Source organism: Meleagris gallopavo, chromosome 5 (genome assembly GCF_905368555.1).
Source record: "Meleagris gallopavo chromosome 5, MGAL_WU_HG_1.1, whole genome shotgun sequence".
Lineage (NCBI taxonomy): Eukaryota > Metazoa > Chordata > Aves > Galliformes > Phasianidae > Meleagris > Meleagris gallopavo.
The window spans coordinates 35883637-35907389 of NC_139408.1; the positions used below are offsets into that span (position 1 = coordinate 35883637).

The following is a 23753-nucleotide window of genomic DNA, read 5'->3' on the forward strand; positions in this document are numbered from 1 at the left end:
TGTAGTACTAGCCAGCACCTGGAGAGTGCAGATGCAGGCTCATCTTTGTCAGTAGATTTATGCCAAATGTTTACAGCTTGGTAATGCACAGATAAGTAAGAAAATACTTTTCTCATGTTCCTAGGAGCAGATGTGAGCTTCCCAGCTAGGTGAAGTCTCACACTGAGTAGTTTAATTGCATTTAGTGTATTTCTAATGAAACAATGAAATAAATGGGGGATTCCATAGTTTGTAAGATATCACTATTATTGTTTTCTGGCAAATCCTAAAAATCTCAAACCATATAATGATTGCCTTGTGTCTATATTACTAAAGATACTCCCTTACAAGCTTCACAGCATACAGAAAGGAAAGGTGATATAATGATACAAGGAATGATATTACCACAGTCATTCTGTAAAAATTTTATTCTTGAATTTAAATAAAAAAGAACTGGAATATAAATCTATAAAAGCCTCCTCTAAAAACCAGTACAGTACTTCTCACTTCTCAGTTTTAAATCAACTTTGTAACATAAAGGACACATTTTAGCATTTTGATCATATAAGCACACCTCCTCAAACAGGAACAACTGGACATTCCACTAGGACTCTTAAAATGCATATCCAAACCACATACTGTGTTTCTGCAGGGCAGATCAAAATATGCAATAATGGAACCATCAGAACTTTACCACAAATTCTACAAACTAACTCGTACCATTACACATTACTGGATGGTTTGCCAATATGTAATACTGACTGAACACATCTCTGCTCTCTTTACAATGGTACAGTCTCTCACTTGGGCAATGCAATTTGTATGTGTACATGATCACTTGGTAATTTGCTAGAAGCATGTTATATTGGCTATTTTTCTCAGTTCCTGAAATTACCTCTTTTGTGAGAAGAACGAAGATCTATCAGCACTAATTTGTATCAGTGCCAGGAATGGATGATTCCTGAATTTCCTTAGGATGTGTTGTTAACTCTTTATTTCAACTTTGGCTGAACAGCTTCTAAACAACTGCAGTTATATAGTAGAAGGAAAAAGTAATGACTGAAGGCAAATTTAACTCTGTTTATCCTTTTAGCCCTCTAAAAGAATGAAGCACCTGTACACAGTGATTCATCTCAGTAATAAACACAAATTGGAGAAATGAGACAAATCATTCTCTGGAAATTTTCCTTTTTCTCCATTACTTTTACAAGGAGCCTTAGAAAGTTCAACATAGCTTAGATATCTAAATTTTACACTAGCTGGTGAAAGTCTTACCCTGTTCTATTTTTAAGCTACGGGTATAGGAAGAACCTCTCTTTAGAATAAATTTCACAAAACACAAATTATGCTAATCTGGATGTACCATGCATAAACTATTTTTTTTAAAAGGTGTTTTTTTTTGTCTCATTCCAGTAAAAAAGGCAATCAGCATCAAAGCTTTAAAAGTAAAGCAAAAGTACATAATTTTCCTAATTTTTAAAGAAAAGACTAAATTTATATTGGATGGAGAAGATCATTTACTTAGAAACTGAAACATATTAGGAAAAATGATCAATATAAACAAAACTGTTAAAAAAGTGTTTGAAGAAATGACAGAAATGGGAAAAAACACACAAAATCAGTAACTAATATATCACTGAAACTATGCGATGGAACTACTGCCTTTCCAATCTCATTTATCCTTAGCAGATTTGTGATCTATGAAGAACAGGACTCAAAGTGTTTCTGCCCAAAATTGCAAAAAAAATTCCTGTAAAATATTATTTCCTTCCAACTAGAATTCATTGGTCTGACTTTGCTATTATCAGTATTAGAAGATATGTAGCAGATATTCACATATTTTCATGTAACCACCTTTTTCACTTATGTTAGCATCACAAAAAAACCTCAATTTTACTTCTCATAAATCTTTTTATTATTTAATATAAACAATTAAAAATATTTTAACAAAAGATTCCATTTTAATTCTCCCTCACATACATTCATTGTTCTATAATGACAGGTAAAAGATCAGAAGCAGGTAAGCAGATCATGGCAGAATACAACTAAACTCTAGAGTGAATGGCTGTAACACTATCCTCCTTGGAGAAAGCAAACCTGTATCGCTGTGATGCTGAATTTAAGCTAGACAGGTGCAGATAATTAGCATAAACAGCCATATGCTTATATTGTAGCTAGGGGAAGCTGTTGATTATGCTAGCTAGAGGATCTGTTCATCAGCCTTTAGGTAGATATGCCCTGTGATTCTGTACTAATACAAAAACACCACAGACTTCAACTATGGAAGTTATGATAATGCAAGAAAAGCTGCTTACTTTCAGCTGCTAAAAGTTCATTCTGACCTAAATGTAACATTTTAATATCTTATTACAGTTTCAAAATTGTTCTTCATGGACCTTACACTGCAATTTACCATTTCACCTGAAACGTATAAAAAGGAGGAAAAACAGTTTCAGTGGTAATCCTAGGTATAGCATTTCCTTTGAGACAGCCCTTGGAAAGTTATTGAAACAAACATGGGCATAGCTGTCTTCTCTCCTGCTGTTGCCTATTTCCAGAGGATTTAATAAATCTTTGTCCTGTTGTTTATTGGCAGCTTGCTCTAACCTCCGAATACATCTTGTCCCCACAGTATACCTGTATCATAGAAAGTCCACATACTTGTTTCATCCTGCATCATACTGTGGGTAAGTATCCATAAAATGAACTGATACATAACCATAACACGACTGATCTTGAACAATGGGAGGCATAAGTGGGAATGTCAGTCATCTCTTCAACTGATAAAAACCATCCTGTCTTTAAAATAATGCTGTTTCAATGCTTTCATTTTTGCTTGTGATCTTAAGGAAAGAGTCTAGCAATCCCCATCCTGTCTTTGATTTCCCTACAACTGTTGTTTTACCTGTTTCCATAATCTTCATAAAAAAATACAATAGTACTTGTACTCTATCAAATAAGAAGTTGACCCAGTGGCATACTACTCCACTGCTAGTTTGCGCTACCTGACTCATCTTGTTCTTGAATGAGTCCAAGACTGGTCACTACACACAAACTTTACATCCCTCACTGCCAGAGAGAACAGATGTTTTGTGATGGGTTAGAAAATGCCAGTGTAGGCTAGAAGAGCCATGGTTGGAAGACCAGGGTTGCATTATAGCACTGTCATCTGTCAACTAAATTTCACAAACTGACTTAAAATTCCAGAGCTATGAAACTTTAAAAAGATATGGGCTTCTTTAACTTATCTGGACAGAGAAAAGCAACACCTGAAATTACTTTTATTTAGAAATTTAACAAGAAATCGTAAAAGAACAGATCACATACAGAAATGTGAAATGAAGATATCGATGCTAAGGCTTTGTGCAACTGCATTCATTTAAAGAGAAATCTATTCAGGGTTGTCTTTTCAGATTGTCAGATTAAACAAGCCACACAGCATTTGCTGCAAACCCATAATTACAGATTATTACAGAATACAAAAGATGCCAGGCATAAAAAGCTACTACAATTCTCCACATTGTAATAGAACATGCGGTGGAAGTTAATTTTGGCAAATGCTTTAAATATTAGCTTTACATAATATGTATAGGTGAGACTGTAATTAGGACAGAATGAATCTTTCGAAGCCTCTTTCATTCTGACCCAGCAGATGATTACTTTTTACTAATAAGAACCACAGCCATTTGACAAAAAGCCAACTATAGTACCTTGCTTCATTCTTCAGTAAATTTAATAATTACAGCTCTTCCTGCCAATAGTTCTCAAATCAGACTTGTTCAATCCAATACTGAGCTTATTAGGGGACAGCTCTATGTTTAGAATTCTTTGGCCAAAAAAGTACTTGAGGATGATGAAGCATGCCTTAGACAAGGGCACAATGATTAGCCATTTTCTCTACATAAAAAACAGCACGTAGTCACTACAGACCACAAAATCACCTGCTGTTAGCACACAGCTGCTACAAAGAGCTTCTGCATTTATCTGGTTCTTAATACCTTTAAGGAAGCCTAAATGGAACAACTTAATATGGTTGGAGAATAGCACTACACAGAGTTTCTGGTGCCTGTATTAATCTCATCTTTTTCAATTTTCTTCCCGATGTAGCCATTTCGTATCTACTAGATATGCTTCTTCTGTATCTTAGTTTCTTGATTTATTTTTGTTTTTGAGATCTGAAGAAAAAGTTAATTCCCAGGTCTCTTAAGGTTCCAAACAGATGAAAGAAAATTTCTCTTCTAAAAGCATAAAGAGATCAACAATGAAGTATAGTAAGTCAAAAAAAATTAGCAGCAAGCTTAAAATATTGCAAGCTTAGAAAAGAAAAAAATACTCTCAGTCTAAAATACTCTCAGAAAAAGGAATAAAATTCCCAAAATAAAAAAGTTACTGAAAGTAACTGCTGAAAAATAAAGCTTATTCATGTTCCAGTACTCGAATTTTTTTGTTGATACAGAGCACAGAAGAATCCATATCAAATTGATCTTCACATTCTTCAGAAGATACTTACTGCAGTTAATCAAATAGCAATTGCTCAAAACTATGTTGCTATCTAGTGTCAAGGTATGACTTAAAACTTATGTTGTAAACAAACACTCCAGTAGTGGAAAATAAGGTTAAAACCTTTTTGAAAGAAAGTGTACTTAAGCAGTTTGACAAACCTTCAGTGACTGGTTGAAGTTTAGAAGAACGCTCCGAGTCTGGAGAATGCAGTGGTTCTGGCTCCTTCAAGCTTTCTAAATGCATAAATGGATCGTAATCCACACATGCCAAATCAGAAAGACTTAGGGGAAAATATCTGGGGTTACTAAAACACTGAGATCCATAGACACATCCATGTAGAACCTAGAACAAAAACAGGATTTCATTACATTAATTACTGAAATTTCTATTTGATGGTTTTATAAGAAATTAGATTTAGTTTTATTTACACTGAAATTAATTTGTTAGAAGTAGGTAGGCAGGACAAAATCCTGGAAATTTTAGATGCTTGAAATTTACAGAAACAAACCCATATCTGTAAAGATAACTTTGTTTTGCTTACTGATAAGAAAATTGTTTGGTACGTAAAAGCTACATCTTCTTATGCCTTAAATGCATGGCTGCTCATCTACAACAGAAGTGTCTGCTACTGGTATAGCATATATAATCTAATATAGTTAATCACAATGTGGTAAGACAATATTAAAAATTCCAAATATACCAATGATCACAAAGTTAATTACAAAATGTACAAGATTTAAGACAACACTCCAAATTTCAGTGGTAAAATGTTAGTTTACAGAAAAGTTCTGTCTTTGTTTTCATGAAAGCTGACGCTTCCTTCATGTCTAGAAATTCTGATTTAGCAAGTAAAGAAACATGTACCTTATAAATACAATTGAGAACAGATCTCTCAGTCTTATCATTTTCTGCTCCTGTAGCGTGAAGAGGCTGCAGCAAGGTCTTTAATGGCAAGGCCATTATCCAATCCAATAAGCACAGAAGTAAGGAAACTACCAACTATAACAAACACTTTCAATTACAAATCAATTAAAACAGCACTTGCTACCTCACAGTTATCACTGTATTTTATTTCTCTGTTTCTCAATTGTTTCTCAATTTAGAGAACCTGGCAAACTTACGCAGACATTACAGGTCACACTTGTTTAAAAACCACAGTATGTTCAAATGCTATACAATATGAGTAAAAATTTTAGCTTTATTTTAATAATATTTAAACAAAGATTATCCATACAACAGTTCCTCATTACGACAAAGTGGCTACAGTGCTTATGAGGATACCCATGATTCTTCAGAATTGGTCTGCAGGATGCTGTTTACAAAATGATAGATTGGACACATACAAGTTAATGCAGACATACTATTCTGAATGTAAATTCACTTTAAAGTGAATCAAGGATTACACAAAAGTGGACAAATTCACTGTTCATACATTTACTGTTTTATAAATAATAGAGAATTTCTTTCACAACTTGTCAATGTTGCTACACAGCATGAGGTATCGTCTGACAGTAATACAACTGCTTTCTCTATTGTACTCTACTCAGTCAGGAAAAGAACCAACTCCCTCTAGGGGATATTTTTAAAGACTAGAACAGAGATAGATTAAGATACACACACCAAATTATTAATATCTTACTACAAATATTTGCTTTTAATTTTTAAAATTTAGCTGTGGAAGAGGAAAAAATTCACATAAATAGATGTGGGATTCTCTAGAATATTTTCCAAATGTACATCTTTCAAAGAAAACCCACCTAAGCAATTCACTAATAAAAGATGCATAAACATCTTAATCGTTTCACGTAATACACTGCAACTTTGCCTCACAAAGACACCATAAAATAAACTGAACAATGAATGTCTCCAATTATTTTTACATTAAAACAATTTTTGTGAACGCCATTAGGACTAAGTTTGTCAAAATATTTCAACATATTTTTGGTACGTTTTTGATGCAGTATTTGGCATAAAATGATCAGCATTCATTCATGGGGAATGTTTTCGCATATGGGAATTATCCTCAACTTGAAAGTTGGTTAACATGATATACTTCAATATTCTAAAACAGCTACTGACTTCTCAAGCAAAGAGGAGAGATGAAATGGAGATCTTGTGGCCAAAATGATCAACGTATGAATTGCAGTTCTAACTGCAATGAGAAGTCCAGAAGATCAGAACTTCCATAGATAAACTGATCCAGAAAGGGACAAAATTGAAATAACCATTGTGTCCTACAGTTCTTGGTCCCCTAACCCAAGAACAAAGCCAAATACAAAGGCTGCTCTGAAAGTAGTGGTGATAGCAGGTTACCTCTGCTAGTGCAAATTTTTATGAGCACAGCATGGAGGCTCTTGTCCTTCACTGAAAATGCAAAGCTAGTGGAGGTGATTATGTTGAAAAATATTATTTTGTAGTTGAGAATTTGCTCTATTAAACAGCATTATTACACTCCTTGTATCTGTTGGAAATAAATAGGACAGATTACTTTTGGAGCAAACTACATAACTCAGAGAAGATAAAACTTTCTGGAGGCAGAAAGCACGGCTGAGAGTATAAGATGGTTGAAGAAAGAGTCCATCATAAACAGGGGACTCAGATCCACTGAAAATATGAAAAGACAGCAATTGTTTTGAAGGATGTCAACAATTAAATTCATCTGAATATTACAGACTGTCTTGCTGAAAAATTTACTTGAAGTAATAAAAATTCACAACCTTTTGAGTATTTTAAAATGTACTCCCAAGAAGTTGAAAATATATTTTCACCATAAGCCAAGTCTGAAAAGTCTACCTTGCTTAGCTTAAGGATAGAAGAGACTTTCTAAAGACTGAAAGCAATCTATTTCGATTAATTTTAAAAGCATATTTTTCAGCAAAAAATTCAGAAAGTCATTTGCATAGAGAATACTGTTGTAAGTCTGGGAAGACAATACTGCATTATATTTACTAAGCTGGATTCCTGCTTTAAAGGAATATCTTAAATTTTGTAACAAAACCATCACACATTTGTAAGTTATTTGTAAGCAAAAAGGAACTGAAAATGTTTACCCTCTTGTCCTGTTCATAGGATGAAGCTTCTGTACCAGGTAGAAGATGGGTAATTGTTGCTATCAGAATCTGGAGAAAATACAATATAGTTTGTTTACAACTAGAAATAATAAAGTACTTAAGTTTAAAGTGATTTTTTAAGCACGTAAATAGGACACAATACTCATAGCTGAATTACATTTAGGTTATTTTAAGACAAATCATAGTATTCCTTGCCATTTTTTTTGTTTAATAAATAAAACCCTTTCAATTGAATTTCAGAGCAGATCTGGAAAATGTTATGTATGACTAACATAAGTTCCATAAAATCTTTAGGTTTAATGCACTTACATGGCTATTCCAAATACTCAGGCAGGAAGAGAACTTAATTCCACATATTTGTAGGGTGCAGGAATTATCCCGATGGTTTGTGTATGGGACCATACTAATTTCAGTATTTCTTGAAATACTAGAACTTGTAAACAACCTCTTTTCATTTAATCAATAATATGACTGCACAGGAGCAGAGATATCCTTCTTATGCCTTTCAAGAAGCTTCCACACAATTCCCTTCCTGGTTACCTGGGAGACCTCTATCTTTTTTCTGCTCCGACTCAGAGAGGCCGTAGCCTAATTCCTTGTTATTCAAGGTGCATTAAAGAAAAATATATTTGCTTTACACTGACACATCAATTGATATGCAAAATACAATTGCAGATGCCTATTAAATAGCTGCTTTCTTACTAAACTTAAATATATATATTTGCCATTATCTAATATAAAATAATTTACTTAATTTAAAATATGCTCATCTAAATAATGATGAAGTTATCCTGGAGAAAAAAAGACATGCTAAAGCCATTTTGCATGTTAACATTGGAGTCAGTAAGTAAATGTTACATGAATCCATACCATTGATGTTCAATAAGATAATATCAGTTTCATATTTTGTGAAACACACTTGTCAATACTGTGGTACTTAATTGTAGTGAAATATATCTTACTTTAAAAAAAAAAAACAAAACTACTTACTTGAATAATTCTTAAAGGTGAATCAGCTTGATACACTTGAAGTCTATGCACATAATGTATCAGCATGTTCAGCATACTGCAGGCAACTTGAGCTACTGTTTTATTTGGAAACTAGAAAAGAACATAGTGCAGTAATGATGACTGTGACTTCATGTAATAGCATGCTAGGTTGTGAGGTGGTCAGGAATTCCTATGATGGAATTAATCCAATGTACTCTTTACAGGAGAAACAACTTTTGCAAAATATAAAAGAAACAATGTTATAATCCTAAACAAATGTTATCAGCTAACATCCAAGATCTGGATCAAACCAAAGTAAGTCGCACAGAATGTAGGAAATGGGAAAGAACTCTTCGAAGTTTAACCTCAGACTATTTAGGATAATACAATGAAGCCAGAACAAACTTCTTACCTGCATTATTATTAATATAAACATATCACTGGAGAAAAACCCCAGGATTCTGAAATGAGAGGTCTTTGTTGAGAACTGAGGTAGGTGAACAGTCAAGTATCTAATGTACAAGACACAGTACTAAAAATAGTGAGATTAATTGTTCAGTTATTTGTTAGTGACTGTTACGGACAGCACTTGTCTAAATGGAAATGAATGCACTCTGGCTTCTATATTTCTCCTCTTTCCTGTACTCTTTTAAGTTAAAATGTTACTGCACAGAAGCCTGGTTTAAACAGCTCCTGAGCTGTTACAGTCAAGGCAGACATGAGTGCATTTGTACAATTGCTCTCCATTCTTGCTAGTTGATGTACATGCTGCCCTAAATTCCTATGAGGGAAAAACAAAGAAAAGAAGAGGCAGAGGTATATTTCTCTAAAGTGTTAATGCACAGGACATGTAACCGAGGTGTCTTCCTGTGTTATAGTTGCATTAAAAGATAAACTGTGCATCAAATATCAAACACAAATTCAATTCTATGGAGGAATTTCATTCATCTAGCACATGAAAATTCTACAAATCTGAGCTTAAGATATACTCAAATTGGTTATTAGCATAGTCAAACTACAGACTTTTGAAGACAGCACAGAATTCACAGAAGAAAAAAATACATGCAATAGCCTCAAGGTTTTGGGGACTTGCAGGACTTCAAATATATTCTTATTACTTAAGTACTGTCTTTAGTGAAAACAAGTACTGCAAACCTTATTTCTAAGAAATCACATATCATCCAGAAAATAATTAGGTACTACTGTTTTTATCAGGAAAAATCCTATTTTATTTATCTGATAAAGATGAGTGACTTTAGAATTCCTCCTTTAGAGAAAGACAAATAAATCAATTTACATGTTCTAATCTCACTTAGCAGTGAAGCTATGACAGGTGTGTGCTGCAAGGTGGCCAAGTGCTGACCTCTGAATTCAGAATAATTACGTTATAAAAATAGTTAGATCTAGTTCATTGGCTTCTTAGATTGTGTTCTTAACAAGTCCAATTCTATTAACCTATCAGAGAAAGGTATATCCCACATATCTATAAAAAAAGAAAGAAAAAAAGCTTTAAAAAAGTTGAAGCACCTCGGCAATTAAGTGTGAATGGAACAATAAGAATTTCAGAATAAAAGTTTTTGAATGGCAATAATTCAAAGGTGAGAAATATACTGGAATAAAACCAGCTTCTTGCAAAGCAGAGCTATAACTTTTAACATTTAAGGTACTAACAAGACTAAAAAAAGAAGCATAGGCAAAAAAAACAGAAGGCAAAGTTTTAATCAATGTTTTTTATTTCTGGTAACTATGTAAACAGGAAAAAAGACTATGAATTGCTGTTATAAGACAGCCACAGAGACAAATACCTGAATAAGCAGGCTAGTTGATTCCTGTTCTGTCATAAAAACAAGTTACCTCTACCCAAAATCATACTTCTCATTATTCCCTTTCAACAGGTAGTTTAATCACATAAACTTTAAACTTTAATGCAAACTCTTGATCAGTCTTTGGATTCTTTTTTTTTTCCTAACAAATTCTGGCCTGAGTGAGATTGTCTGGGACTGAGTATAGAACTTCACCACAAGGAATCACACATCTTCCAGTGCTTCCATACATGTGGTGTAGGCACTGTACCTACCTCTACGCATCTGGTGGTGTCTGAGAAACTATACTACCTAATGCAATGGCTCACAGATTTATAAGTGAACAGACAAAGAATGTAGGTGGATGGGATTTTGTAGTCAAGGTAAAAAACATCACAAAAGTGTTAGTCTCTCACCTTTAAAGAAACACAAATCACATTCAAGGCTTCCTTGATCTGAGGATGATGAGATTCATGAACTAGCTCCTCACAGATCCAAATACCAAGGCTGCAAAGAGCAACGCATCTGCAAAACAATGTTGGAGGATAAATAACTTCAAAGGCATGCTAGAAGAATATGCGCTCTTTTTATATTCATGATATGTCCTGCTAAAGCCTAATAAATGTTTTTTTCTACACCAAAAACTTTTACAATCCTGTAACTTAAAAAAAACAATAAATCCCAGCTACCTCTGTCAAGGCAAGGAAGGACTAACAGAAAAATCAAAAAATAATTACGAACTCCTGCATCTCTGCTTGTTTTATGGATTTAAAATATTTTTCTTAACACTTACAAATATTTTAATTTTTTGAATTAACATCTTGAATTAATATTAATATTTTATCTTCAAAAAGTATTTTATTAAGACAAAGAAAAAACTGTGGAGGAAAGTCTTCATACCCAGCGTGAGTTTGTGCATATTTGTTTAGAGCTTCTGAGACAAATAAATGGGAGAGGGGTACCTTATTACTTCACATGTGTTTAAGTATTTTTAGATTGGCAATAACCAAGGATGAATGGAAGAAGAGTAAATGAATGCTAAAGACTGTATCCATTCTGATTAAATATTACAAGTAACTTTTATTGTTGCTTCCTCCTCTAAAATCTGGAAATAGAATCATAGAATGGCCTAGATTGAAAAGATCAACCAGTTTCAATCCCCCTGCTATGTGCAGAGTTGTCAACCACCATACCAGGCTGCCCAGACCCACATCCAGCCTGGCCTTGAATGCCCCCAGGGATGGGGATGGGGCATCCACAATCTCCTTGGGCAACTTGTTCCAGTGTGTTACCACCCTCGGAGTGAAAAAGTGTAAAGAATGATTTCAAGAAGTAATTACACAAAATATTCTGTTAATGCTTGCAACACCACTGTATGATAACTGTGATGTAGTATTGTAGATGGGGAGGCATGTTGTAAGGCTAGTCTGCTTTAACAAGGCAAAAGAAACAACAACAGAATGCCTAGAATGTGACAGACTGCATCAAGATGTTCCCCTTTGCCTTCCTTATCTTGCGTGCAGAGACTTCTCCATAGTCCTTGCATTCCACAGCAATCTTTGGGACAAAAGGACTGTTGGGAGGAAGTAAACGACCACCCCAAGGGCTAAGAATGACTGACAGTGGACCATCACGGTGCTAAAAGGCTAGATGATACTGAAGATTGCCAAATACATCTATGTCTGTTGGGCAACCATTGGGGTTGGATAGGATAACGAATTTGGAAATGTAATGAATATATAATACACATGAAAATATAACATATTCACGAATGATCAACTGTGGGAGCATTCTTGGAGAGTCATCTCAATACTAACCCAGCGCTGCCAATAAAGAATAGCTTGCTTAACGATATCAAAACTTTGCTGTTGAAGTTCTACTCATTGATTTCTTTAAATCAAGAATATTCAGATGAATGCATTCAAAGCACAGACAAGGATGATATTTGCCCAGAAATATCATGGACTTCGTGAGACTGCCACGACTTTTCAAATATGGTGGACAGCAGCTTAGCTACTTAAAAACCATTTTGAATTAAAACAGTAGAGCACTGTTTAAATGGTAGTGAAGAAAAGCATGAATAGAATACAAAGTTTTACTTTATAACCTTTAATTTACCTTCTTCAAAATAGTATAATATATAAAAGTGACTACTAACTTAGAAGCTCTTTTTTGTATGACCTACCGTGCAGGACCAGATGGCTCCTCTCTGGCTGAACTTAATACAGTTTTAATTATGAGCTCCTAAAACAAAGAGGAAAATGCTCACTGGTTTGCCAATTACACAATCACATAAAATGTTAGAAAATTTGAATTTTATTATGATACAGACAGGCACATCATTTAGCTGGCTCTCCAGGTCTGTGGTCAGAACTGTTTGTTGCCACTATATCAATTTCTAGTCTGACACAGAAGTACATTATTGTTCTCACTCAAGAACATCTCACAGGTTACTGTCCTAATTTCTGGTGATTCATACAACAATTCCATGAAGTATCATGGGGAAAAAATAAAAGAAAGAAAGAAAAATATCCAACAAACAACGACCATCCTGTAGCTATCTTCTGTGAACAATCACAAAGGATATCACAAAGTATTCATCTGCTAGTTACTTTGAGGTAGTGGTATTAAATTATCTTTTTTTTTTCCTAATCAAAATTCTATTAATTAAAAAAGTCCTTGGAAGTATCCATAGAACAAGTGACTACAGCCTTAAGAATGATGTCAAGAATAATTCTGACTGAACAGCAGAAAAATGTCCCTAAAGCTGCAGGTTACTATCAAAGCTTATGTAAACACTCAGTAAGTTTATTAGTATAATGTTTCACAATATTTTATAGGATCTATTTGAAATAGCTTGTGAAAAAATTTAGTCATTATTTCCTGGAACATCATCATATTGTAATTTAATTGGTGGCAGAATACTATTCAAATAGTCTTTAAATTTCCCACCTTAACATCTGTAAACTGAGACACAGCTATGTCAGGAATGTTTGGGTGAAGAGCTGGTAGTTCATGATATAAATTGGGAAAACAGACAAGAGATCCTAAAAGAACTTGCGCTTCAACTCTTGGTGCCTGAAAGAAAAACAGGTGAGGGGAAACATATTTTTACTGCAGTCAGAAAGATGACATTTCTAGCTGCCTTAAATAAGAACAATGGCTGAAACTTTGCACAGTTCTCTCTTTTTTCCTTTTCCAAATTCTCTAAAGCTGAGCAAACTGAGATCATATCCCAGTGGACTGCTACTCATACGCACACTATGCCTATTTTCCAAGCTGGCCAAGAGGAAATGAAGGATTTATTTGGATTACAGAAAAATGACTAAGTAACTAGGCCTGGACAGCTAACATTGCTGGACATGATAGACAAAAGCATAAAAAGATGCAAAGATCAGCTTTGATAGTGCCTTAAGTAAAACCAAATTTCACAAATAGTTAAAAGGTGAATTATGTGAGAAAAGCCAAAAGTCATTGACAACTGGACTGGAGTATTAGGGACCTTTGAGGAATACAGTCACATAAGGTCAACAGCATTTGGATAATCACGTCAGCGTTCCAATAAAAAGCTGAGGATGCCTAGGTGCTATACTGGAGATATAAAAGGCCAACATTATCAGACATAGGAGTTTTCAAGCCAGACTATGAAAGTCATTGCAGTGTGTATGTATGTGTGTAAATATAGCTATATTTCTAACACGAAGTTATAGCCAAAATGACCACTTATTTTAAAACATTTTGAAGTGCAGATAAATGGCAATCATAAATTCTAGAACTCTAAAATTACTGTTTCAACAGCGATTTTAGTATTCTTCACATTACATTTTCCATAAAGGACACTTGCATGTGTAGCATGCTAGAATGAAACACTAACAGTGCCTGTATTTGCTGTTACATTGACTTCTTTGGACAAATTAATACCCCAGTCAAAGAAAAATATTGCTCAGTTTTCTCTCAAATCCTTCTAACTTGCCCATTAATGAGAATGAACTGTTGAACACTTACATTGAGAAAAGAAGAAGCTGCCACCCTTCCTGCTGCTACAATGAAATCCATAATAAGCATGGTGGCACCAGGCAAACTAAGAGAAAAGAACTGAGGAGAGCAGTGCTTGATGATTGTATTGACAATATCCTTGTACGAGGAAGAATAAAAAAAAAGGAAAAGAATGTCAAGAACATGAACAAATAATAAAAAAAAGGCAGATATTGAACAGAAAATCGGTAATAAAAAAGCATGTAAATTCACTGTGACCATTGGAACATTCTAGGTTTCATTACCTACAACAAGGAGTAGCACAAAAAAGTTACATTCCATATGTATACTCATCTTAATGTAAGTACAGTGTATACATACATACTTAATCTTAGACACTACTGTACCACCTTTGTATTAAGTAATTAATATTTAGATTGTAAGAGTTTTATAAATGATTAACAATTCTTTTAAATAGCTACAGAACAGACAGAGAGATAACCAGCTATTATTTAGCATCTTAGAAAGCTTTGAGTTGGAAGGAACCTTAAAGAACATCTAGTTCCAACCCTCCCAGTCATCACTTTCCACTAGATAAGCTTGCTCATCTCTTCTTAACAACATGCTTAAATCCTCTCCAACAAGTGTCACCTTAGTATAATATTAAAAGAAGTGTTAACTTCTTATGTATCTTTTATGGAATCATAATATAAATACAATCACATATAAAGACATAGTGTTTTATAACATTGCTGGTGTATAGTCATTCAATTATTTATTTAAATTATTACAATTATTAAATTATTACATTAAATTATAGGTCTGCAGGCTTAGTGAAGCAGTCACACTTGTAATGTGAATCTCTAAAAAGAGCATTTAATCCATGTAATATTTTCAGACTTGTTCATATTAAAACATGTAAGATCTACTCCTCTGATTAAACGTCTTTGTTTGCTAGTTTCTATACCTGATATAGAAATAAACTACGCCAGACATATAGTGATGACAATTTACTTTCCCATTAGCTGAACAGTTGCATCAGGGAGCAAATAAAACCAGTAGACATTAGAGATACGTGCTTCCTCCATTCTTGCGTGTTTCAGTCTGCAGCACTCAGTTTAAAAAAAAAAAAAAAAAAAAAAAGAACACCTTTTCTGCCCTCTTACTTGCTTAAAATGGACTACAAAAAAGCATTTCTGATTACAATGAAGAACATATATGCAATCACCAAAGCCTGGAAAAAGTACCAGTCACATGGCTATTTCTAAAGGAAAAGTTGAATTACTCAGCTGAAAATCCGGTATTTCTGACAATTTCATTTTTAGTTCTACTATTCATTTCAATAAGAAAATCATAGTTAAACTTACCTGATCAACATGAAGAAGTCCACAGTGCATTATATTGTAGAAATGAGTTAAAAAATCCTTGTTTGGAGATACATCTTGTCTTCGCTTCATTGTCTTACAAATGAGTTTATAAGCATGTAGCTTTCCTTGTTTGTATTTATCAGTCAGCATTGTTGCCTACGGTTTAAAAAAATGATTATTCATAAAAGAAAAAAGTAAATTAAACACTTCTGCAACCAATATATCTTTAGTTCTGTTTCACTGCTTAGTGCTCAAATTTACCTTGAACAGCCAAGGTGTTAGAATTCTCAGTGGTGGGATTAAAACTGGTGGAGATGGTGAAGTGAGGTTATCTGTTGAAATACCAAGATTGTCTCTTATCTGCAATTATTAAAATAAAATAAAATAAAATGAAAGTAAGGGAAATATATCAGGTGATGGTTGTTCCTTCTGAAAATCCTTCCTTGTTGAAACAGCTTGGATAAGAGGTTCCTTTTTTTTTTTTTTTTTTTTTTTTTTTTTTTTTTTACCTTGGCCAGATTCTGCCACAGTTCACACAGGTAATCAAAAACCTGGGCATGAATCTCTGGATCCATGATGCTGTTGACATCTCCTAAAATTCCCAGCATTCGTCTCCACATCACAGTAGCAACATCTGCGTGCCATCCTGTAAGTGTTCCCCCAGCCATAACACTGCAACATTCTGAGGGGAACTCACTAGTTTCTGCAAAGGAAGAAAAAAGCGCAGTGAGATCTACCTCTTTACAAAAAGAAAAGTTCTGCCAGAACTATTACATACATAGTTTTCTTAAAACTGAAAGAGAAAAAAAAAAAATCAGACTTTTAGAATAAGATATTTCTTACCCATTAGGCCATCTCAAAACTGAAACTGTTTAACTACATAACTATTTTCAAATTCTCTAGAAGAATTGTTCTGTTTCTTCTATATTTTGTCCGTAAGTAACATTCAAGGTCACTACTGGAGCCCTAATTCAGTAACCTATTGTGGCAGTTCCGCTCTCACCTCATTCTTCCTATTCATCATTACACATTATCTCTACACAATATATGAATGGACAGTCCTTTTTAGTGGAAGATCTGTTTGTTCCAGTTTGCCCGTAGAAAGAATGCTCACATTACAATGGCTCACACTTTATGTGGCTAAATAGCCAAAGCAAACTACCTAAGGAACCACAGTTCTAAAGCAGAAAGTATCCACATTCTTCCTCCTGTACCTCTCACATAGGTTTTAAAAACACCTCAGCACCAGAACTTGCTGAGATCTTCTGTAAATCTTGCAGCTCCCATAGGCGTACAAAATGAAAATGAAATCCAAATTCAGCCTAATCTCATAGCCTCTTCATTTTTTAGATCTGGACCACTGTGGTAGAGACACTGATGGCTTCTGGGTTGCAAATTACAAAGTATAAAGCAAAATGATTGTACTTGTGTTCATCAGTAGGCTACTTTAAAGAAAAAAGGGTCTAAAATACCCATCAGACATTCTTCTGTTTCCATCAGATTGAACATGGGAGAAATGAGAACTTTGTGTTTACAAAGTGAATGTATTCTAAAATTCAATAACTTGGATAGTTAAAGTAATTAAAACTTGTATAAGTATTAAAGGGAAAAGAAGAAATAAAAACATTACTAAAAAATTAGGTCTTATTACTTTTACATTAATGATAAAACCGTCCATGGAAGGACAACATACTAGGTTAAGTTGACACAACTCTATGTATCAAAAAGAACAGTTATAAATATATTGACTAGAAATTCACTGCTAATAGTTCCAATGAAATGTAGAAAGGTTTTTGTTTGCTTTCTGAGAAGATAACTGCAATTAAATATTTTTAAAAGTGCAGATGAAATAGCTTTGTACAGGATTGTCTACAGCTAATGGGATACTATCTACTTCACTATATTGCATTCAAAAGAAAGGAAAAACAGGTTTATGTTTTCTATTCCAGATATTGCCTAGGTCATCTGGCGTCTGCAAAACAGAGTGGTGGAGCTTCTCATCCAGTTGCAGATCCTTCTGCTCAATATGATCTGCATGAAGAGTGGCAGGAGAGGGTGTCTGTGATCGGGATCCAAGAGCAGATTGGATTGGAGAAGCACTTTCAGAGCCTGCAAATGCAATTTTTAACAGTTACCTTAAAAGCCTTTTCTGTTCTTTTGAGCTACTGAAATTTCTAAACACAGCATTAAAAGAAAATTTAAATACTTTAATATAACAAATTTGGCCAAAAAATAAAATGATATAGAAACTATCCTGTGAATCGTGCTCCAAGAGACAACAAATTACATACAGGAAAGCCAAGAGATGAACATCAAAATCAGATAGGTGAATGGACTAACAGAGTTCTATTTTCAATCAAAATAATTTTAAATGTGTTTATTCTGTAGCACTTGCAGTGCTCAGAACCAGTCAAATTTCTCTACACATTCCTTCACGTAGATTTCTCCCCAGTAAGGGATTTAAGCAGAAATTTTGCTGAAACAACCACTTTTCCAGGTTTATGGATGTGTGCAGTTTGATTTAAAAATCAAAGCTCAAACCAGGGACTGATATTCAAAGAATCACAGAGTGGCCAGGGTTGGAAGGGACCTCAAGGATCACGAATCTCCAACGCCCCTGCCACATGCAGGGCCACCAACCTCCCCATTTAATACTAGACCAGGCTGCCCAGGGCCCCATCCAATCTGGCCTTGAACACCCCCAGGGACGGGGCATCCACAACCTCTCTGGGCAGCCTGTTCCAGCACCTCACCACTCTCTCTGTAAAGAACTTCTCCTTGACATCCAACCTTAATCTTCCCTCCCTCAACTTAAAAACATTTCCTCTTATCCTGCTGTTATCCACCCTTTCAAAGGGTTGACTCCCCTCCTGTTTGTAGGCTCCCTCTAGGTACTGAAAAGCTGCAATGAGGTCACCCCACAGCCTTCTTTTCTCCAGGCTGAATAAGCCCAGTTCCCTCAGCTTGTCTTCATAGTGGAGGTGCTCCAGTCCCCTGATCATCTTTGTGGCTCTCCTCTGGACCCTCTCCAACAGCCCTCATATTCTTTGATGTTTATCTGCAGATCAGAAAATCTGTATGGAGGGAATGTTACTTCCTTGAAGGAAGAATACAGGCTTTTTGAATGGCAGTGTGCAAAGGCATCTTTCCATGATCAACACAAAGCAACCTCTCTAGGCAGTTACTTGATCTACTCTACAGAGATACTTACATAGGAGCAGCATACACTTTTACTTGGCCCCTGCACTATCTTCTGCTAAACAAATTTCACTTCCTGAATTTGCTTAAAGATTCTTCCAAAATGGCAAGTTCAGACTGAATACTCAGACAGCAGTAGAAATAAAGAGCAGGTATTCACTATATACTTCCCTACACATCAGCACATTTTAAAATGGAAAAATTAATGTCTCTGAATTTTAACTCTTGGAAAATGGCTGATTCAAAAAATATTACAATATGTGTGAAGTTCAGCGCTGGAGATAAACTAAACTCTAAGGACATAAAAGAAAAGGTGAGGCTCTTAAAAATAGTAATTTTCCCAAATTATTGGTTGTTAAATGTTCTTTCTTTGAAAGAAAATTAAACATTTTAAAGAACTCGACAGAAAATGTGAAGTGTTATCAGAACAGAAACAATGCAAAAACAAACAGAAAGGAGAGATAGACATACATATAAACATCACTAAATTTTGTAAAATGACAACCCGTGGCAATGCCTTTCCTCTTCCACTACTACTTCACACACAGAATATTGTTTCACTCCATATTCTGCATTTATAAGTATAGGAGACCATCCACCTGACACTGATTGCTTGTTTTCAACATACAGAATTAATGTAAAATACACATTTGAAGGTGCCCTAAGAAATCCTTTCCTACTTCTCCATTCTGTTCACTAAAAGGGGAGGGATTGAAAAAGACCAAGAGAAGGAGGAAAAAAGAGTGATGGGGTAGGGAAGTGGGAGGGAAAAAGGAGGGAAGGAGAGAGGAAAGAAGGAAGGAAAGGAGAGATAGAGTAGGGGAGGGAGGGAAAGAGATTTTATATGATGGAAAACAATAGACAGAAATAACGATGGAAAATTTGCTGATGTACTGGAGTCTTCTAAGTATTAAAAGATACCCCAGTACACATGCTTTCAACTTTGATGCTGTGCTTTGAAGTTGAGTTTCCACACAGATCTTCTGGTATCTAATCACATTGAATTCAAACTGCAGCTTCCCTATCAGGTGACTCCTAATGCACGTGATTTACATTGTACAGCTGCCTATTTTCAAAAATTTCAAAGAAACTCTGTGTTTTCTTCTTACGCGTAAACTTAGCAGAAATTAGATAATGGGCTCCAACTTTGTGGGGGCACTGAAGTGACACACAAAAACCACCTCTCTAAAACAGTGGTCCAAACAACAAGAAAAGACAGCCACAGAACTTTCTCAATGGACAACTCAGTCATTAATTGTAATCTTGTCAATTACAATGCAAACTTGGACAAAACAACCAAACAGCAATGAAATCATTAACATACAAACAAACAGATAAAGAACAGATTCTCTGTGAGGACTTTCAACAAGTACACAGTAAAGAGAATAAAAGTAATGCTGACTATTGTTGAACAAGCTAAACAACAATGTTGAAAAAGCTTTTATCATGCTTCTTTCAACAGAAAGGCAATTTTTGAACGTGAAAATAGTTGCAAGAAAGTGAAGACAGTCCTTAAACATCTCTGAAAATGCAGTTTGATTTGTCATAGAGAACAGAACCTATATAGGTGTAAGCTGTCACAGATGAATAGGGAATTGTTCTACATTTGTTAGGTAGGATAGTATTTAACAGTTATGGAACAAGGAACATAAAAATGTCTATGGATGTTTCATTCACAAAATATGGTAAGAGATCTTCCTTCTAAACACTCCTCGGAGAGGAAGATTTTCTCTTTCAGAAAGCAGCTCATTCAATTTGCTTACCTGTATCATTTAATAATTACATTATTCTCCCTCTTTCTCAATAAATATTTGTAAAATAAATTGGTAGGGCCTCAAGACTGACTGAGGCTGTGAAACTCTCATTTAGTTTGTAAAAGGCTATTCCATGAGAAAAAAAAATGGAAAAATACCAATAGAAAAATAAGTGACACAAATGGAAACTGATCTTACAAGTCACAATAACATTTTTGCACATTATGTAAGATTCAAATTTCACAACAGACAATACAGTGAAGACAGTTGTACACAAAGGAATCCCATAAGACTTCAGCGTACTAGTTTGAAAGCACCAGCAAAGCCTTTCAAGAAAAAATAGCTTACTGAAAATTAGCTTTGACTACTGTAATATAAAAACACTCATAAGATCTAGCTTACATTATGCGCTAACAGTTTTCTCTGATAATTGTATAGATTTTCTTATTAAGGATTTAAAACAGATTTAGCACCAAGTAAAGGATTATGAAGGTAACTAGGTCAGACAAAAGTTTTGCATTTGTAATTTCACCCATCAATGTTCAAAGGCAATAAAAAAATAATTGAAATCCAAGAATCGTCTTCTACAGAATATAGATTCATAGCAGAAGCTGAATCTTGAATTCTTCAAGATGGGTGGAAAATTTCTGAAACAAATGATTATTTATCTATTAACTACTTTACCAGTAACTGTTGCAGCTTCAGCAGACAACGGTTGCTGATTCAAACTACTTGTTTCCGAATCTATATGGAGTGTAGTTAGACTGGCTACTTCTTGTTCCTCAGCACTCTGTTGTTGTCCTGAAATTGCATCAGCATCAGTGGAAGCTGGTGTCCCTGCCTCTGTGCCAAAGCTGAAATCTGTATGAGGAAAGAGCTGTATTAACTGATAACTTAAAAATACCACTAATATAAAATACAAAAGCCTAGCACCTCCAAAATCCTCCATGTAAAACTTGTATGTACATCTCCTATGCTTCCAACACACTGTTGCACAATTTACATAAGATGTAAAAGCAGAAAGTAATTGGCTATTATGGACATTCTCATTTCTGTCACAAAACTGCGACTGAACTTCTGGAGAAGACATTCCTATTGCATGTCCTGTATTCTGCTTAGTCGCTGTAAGTGTACCTAAATGAGAATAAAGTAAAAATAATGGAAAATTACATTAAGGAATTTATTTGCAAAATTTATAAGCTTAGAAATAGCCAACTTGTTCATTAAAGAACTAACTTCAATCTAAAAATATCATGACAAATATCATTCTGGCAAATTGCATTCTCAACACTTAAGAGAAGATGCCACATTGAAACATAGCATCACTTAGCTACCTACCATCTACATATCCACAATACACATAGAAATACAATAAATACTTCTAACAAATAAACAGTACTACTCTCTTACGTAATACAAAAAAAAAAAATCACAATTCTAAGCAACTGCAATAACCCCTTCATATGCATATAAGTAGGAACAGATGCAGGAAATGAATGAAAAACATATTAAGTCATTTTAAAAAAGCATACTAATTTTACCATGATAACACATTTAGTATCTTTATCAATCTATAGCTACAAAAAAACCACTTTAATAATATTAGATGATCTTCCTTACATTTTACCTAAGCTTTTTCAGAAGTAAAATAAATTCTGAAGCTATCTTTCATTTTTACATTCTAATTCATAGAAAACTCCACAGACAGTATTGCTTCCTAACTTCTATGCACTGTTGTTCAGCTTTTGTAGAGCAGTGTTTCAGTGCTGTTTTGCTCATTAGTACACTACACACGTTAGCCTCCCTCATGAATTCTGGTTTGTTCCATTAAATTAGTAGTGATTTCAATGAGGAATCAAGATATGCTCTCTTTACAGAAGAGTACTGGTATTTAACTTACAAAACTTAGGAAAAGGAAGTTCACAAGCAGTCAGCCAAAAATGTTCCTACTTTTGGAAAAGTATACTTGCTTTCAAATTTGCGTCCATCGTACTGAAAGGCACTGAACGAGTCCGAGTGGCTATCTGAACTGATGAGGTCACTGCTGCCTGCGCTAGCAGGTGATGTCCATTCAGAAGGCACGCCTGGGTCATCTATAGGGCGCATTTGGTTCTGTTTGTTCAATACATCAGGAAGGTCTTTTGGAACTTCCAGGCTGCCAGGACTGCTTCCTCGTCTAGTCACATTCTAAATATTGAAGAGTAATGAAGTATTTTACAATCTTGGATGGCTTATTTACTTATAACAGGAAAAGCAATCACACATTCACAAATGTCTGTATACAACTAGTTGTACACATGCACCTAAGCCAAAAATTGTCATCATCCTACAGAGCAAGACTTTCCAAAACCACAGAAAGCAGGAAGCAAAGAACCTGTGCCATCACACAATTCAGTAAATTTCAATTTTGCTTTCACAATGGATGTTTTTGCATAAACCTTAAAAGACCTGGATTCAAAACAAAATGTGCCTCATTTGTATTTGGCAAGACTTTGGAAAAAATAGTAAAAACACACATTATCTCCAACTTATGTCTAAATTGATAAACAAGTCTTGTTAACCTTAGTTTCAGAAGCATGCAGAAAAAAAGATTTCAGGAAATCTGCTGGGTTTTGGTCAATAGGCTTTGATGATACAAGCAAAAAATTAACATATACCACAAGCAAAAGAATTTTCCTAATTCACACGTTAATATTCTTATGTGTAAGCCAAAACCTTAGCATTGACTTAAGACAAAAAAGAAAGACAGCATATAGAAGAAACAACACATACATATTTGCTCATGTAAACGTACACCGCTCTACTTGAGTCTTTCTTTAAGACTCTCCTCACAGAGCAAAAAAGGCAGTGAAAAGTACAGCTGTCTGCTTCAGTTGGAACTAAGATAAACACTGATAAGCCTTTTTATGAAACAGCTTGAATTCTTTATGCACTGAAAATCAAGGGACTGAAGGTGAATTACCTCATGCCTAGCCACTTCACTTCTCCTTTTGACATCCTGCTACAAATTGGCTATTTACTTTAACTGATAATTCTGACAACATACAAGGTTTTAGTATTCAATAGATCAAGCAGTCAAAAAATAATAAGTTAGTACTCTATTTTTTTAAGACA

The 23753-nt window shown here is 34.6% G+C and overlaps 1 protein-coding gene across 10 annotated transcripts in view; it reads right to left on the reverse strand.

Moving 5' to 3' along the window:
* Positions 1-23753, reverse strand: part of RALGAPA1 (Ral GTPase activating protein catalytic subunit alpha 1) — a 113669-nt gene that overhangs the window by 44141 nt on the left and 45775 nt on the right. For 6 of the 10 annotated variants that reach the window (XM_085225209.1, XM_085225217.1, XM_085225210.1 and 3 more), the window contains 15 exons: positions 22610-22826; positions 21573-21773; positions 21324-21500; positions 17644-17796; positions 16197-16390; positions 15949-16047; positions 15688-15843; positions 14351-14479; positions 13298-13423; positions 12531-12589; positions 10762-10870; positions 8544-8654; positions 7533-7601; positions 5347-5481; positions 4641-4824 (listed from right to left, as the gene is read on the reverse strand). In XM_085225209.1, coding sequence (XP_085081335.1) covers positions 4641-4824; positions 5347-5481; positions 7533-7601; positions 8544-8654; positions 10762-10870; positions 12531-12589; positions 13298-13423; positions 14351-14479; positions 15688-15843; positions 15949-16047; positions 16197-16390; positions 17644-17796; positions 21324-21500; positions 21573-21773; positions 22610-22826 — 2119 coding nt within the window. The remainder of the gene's footprint in view (positions 1-4640; positions 4825-5346; positions 5482-7532; positions 7602-8543; positions 8655-10761; positions 10871-12530; positions 12590-13297; positions 13424-14350; positions 14480-15687; positions 15844-15948; positions 16048-16196; positions 16391-17643; positions 17797-21323; positions 21501-21572; positions 21774-22609; positions 22827-23753) is intronic. The other 4 variants (XM_085225218.1, XM_085225212.1, XM_085225214.1 and 1 more) reach the window with 1 other exon arrangement.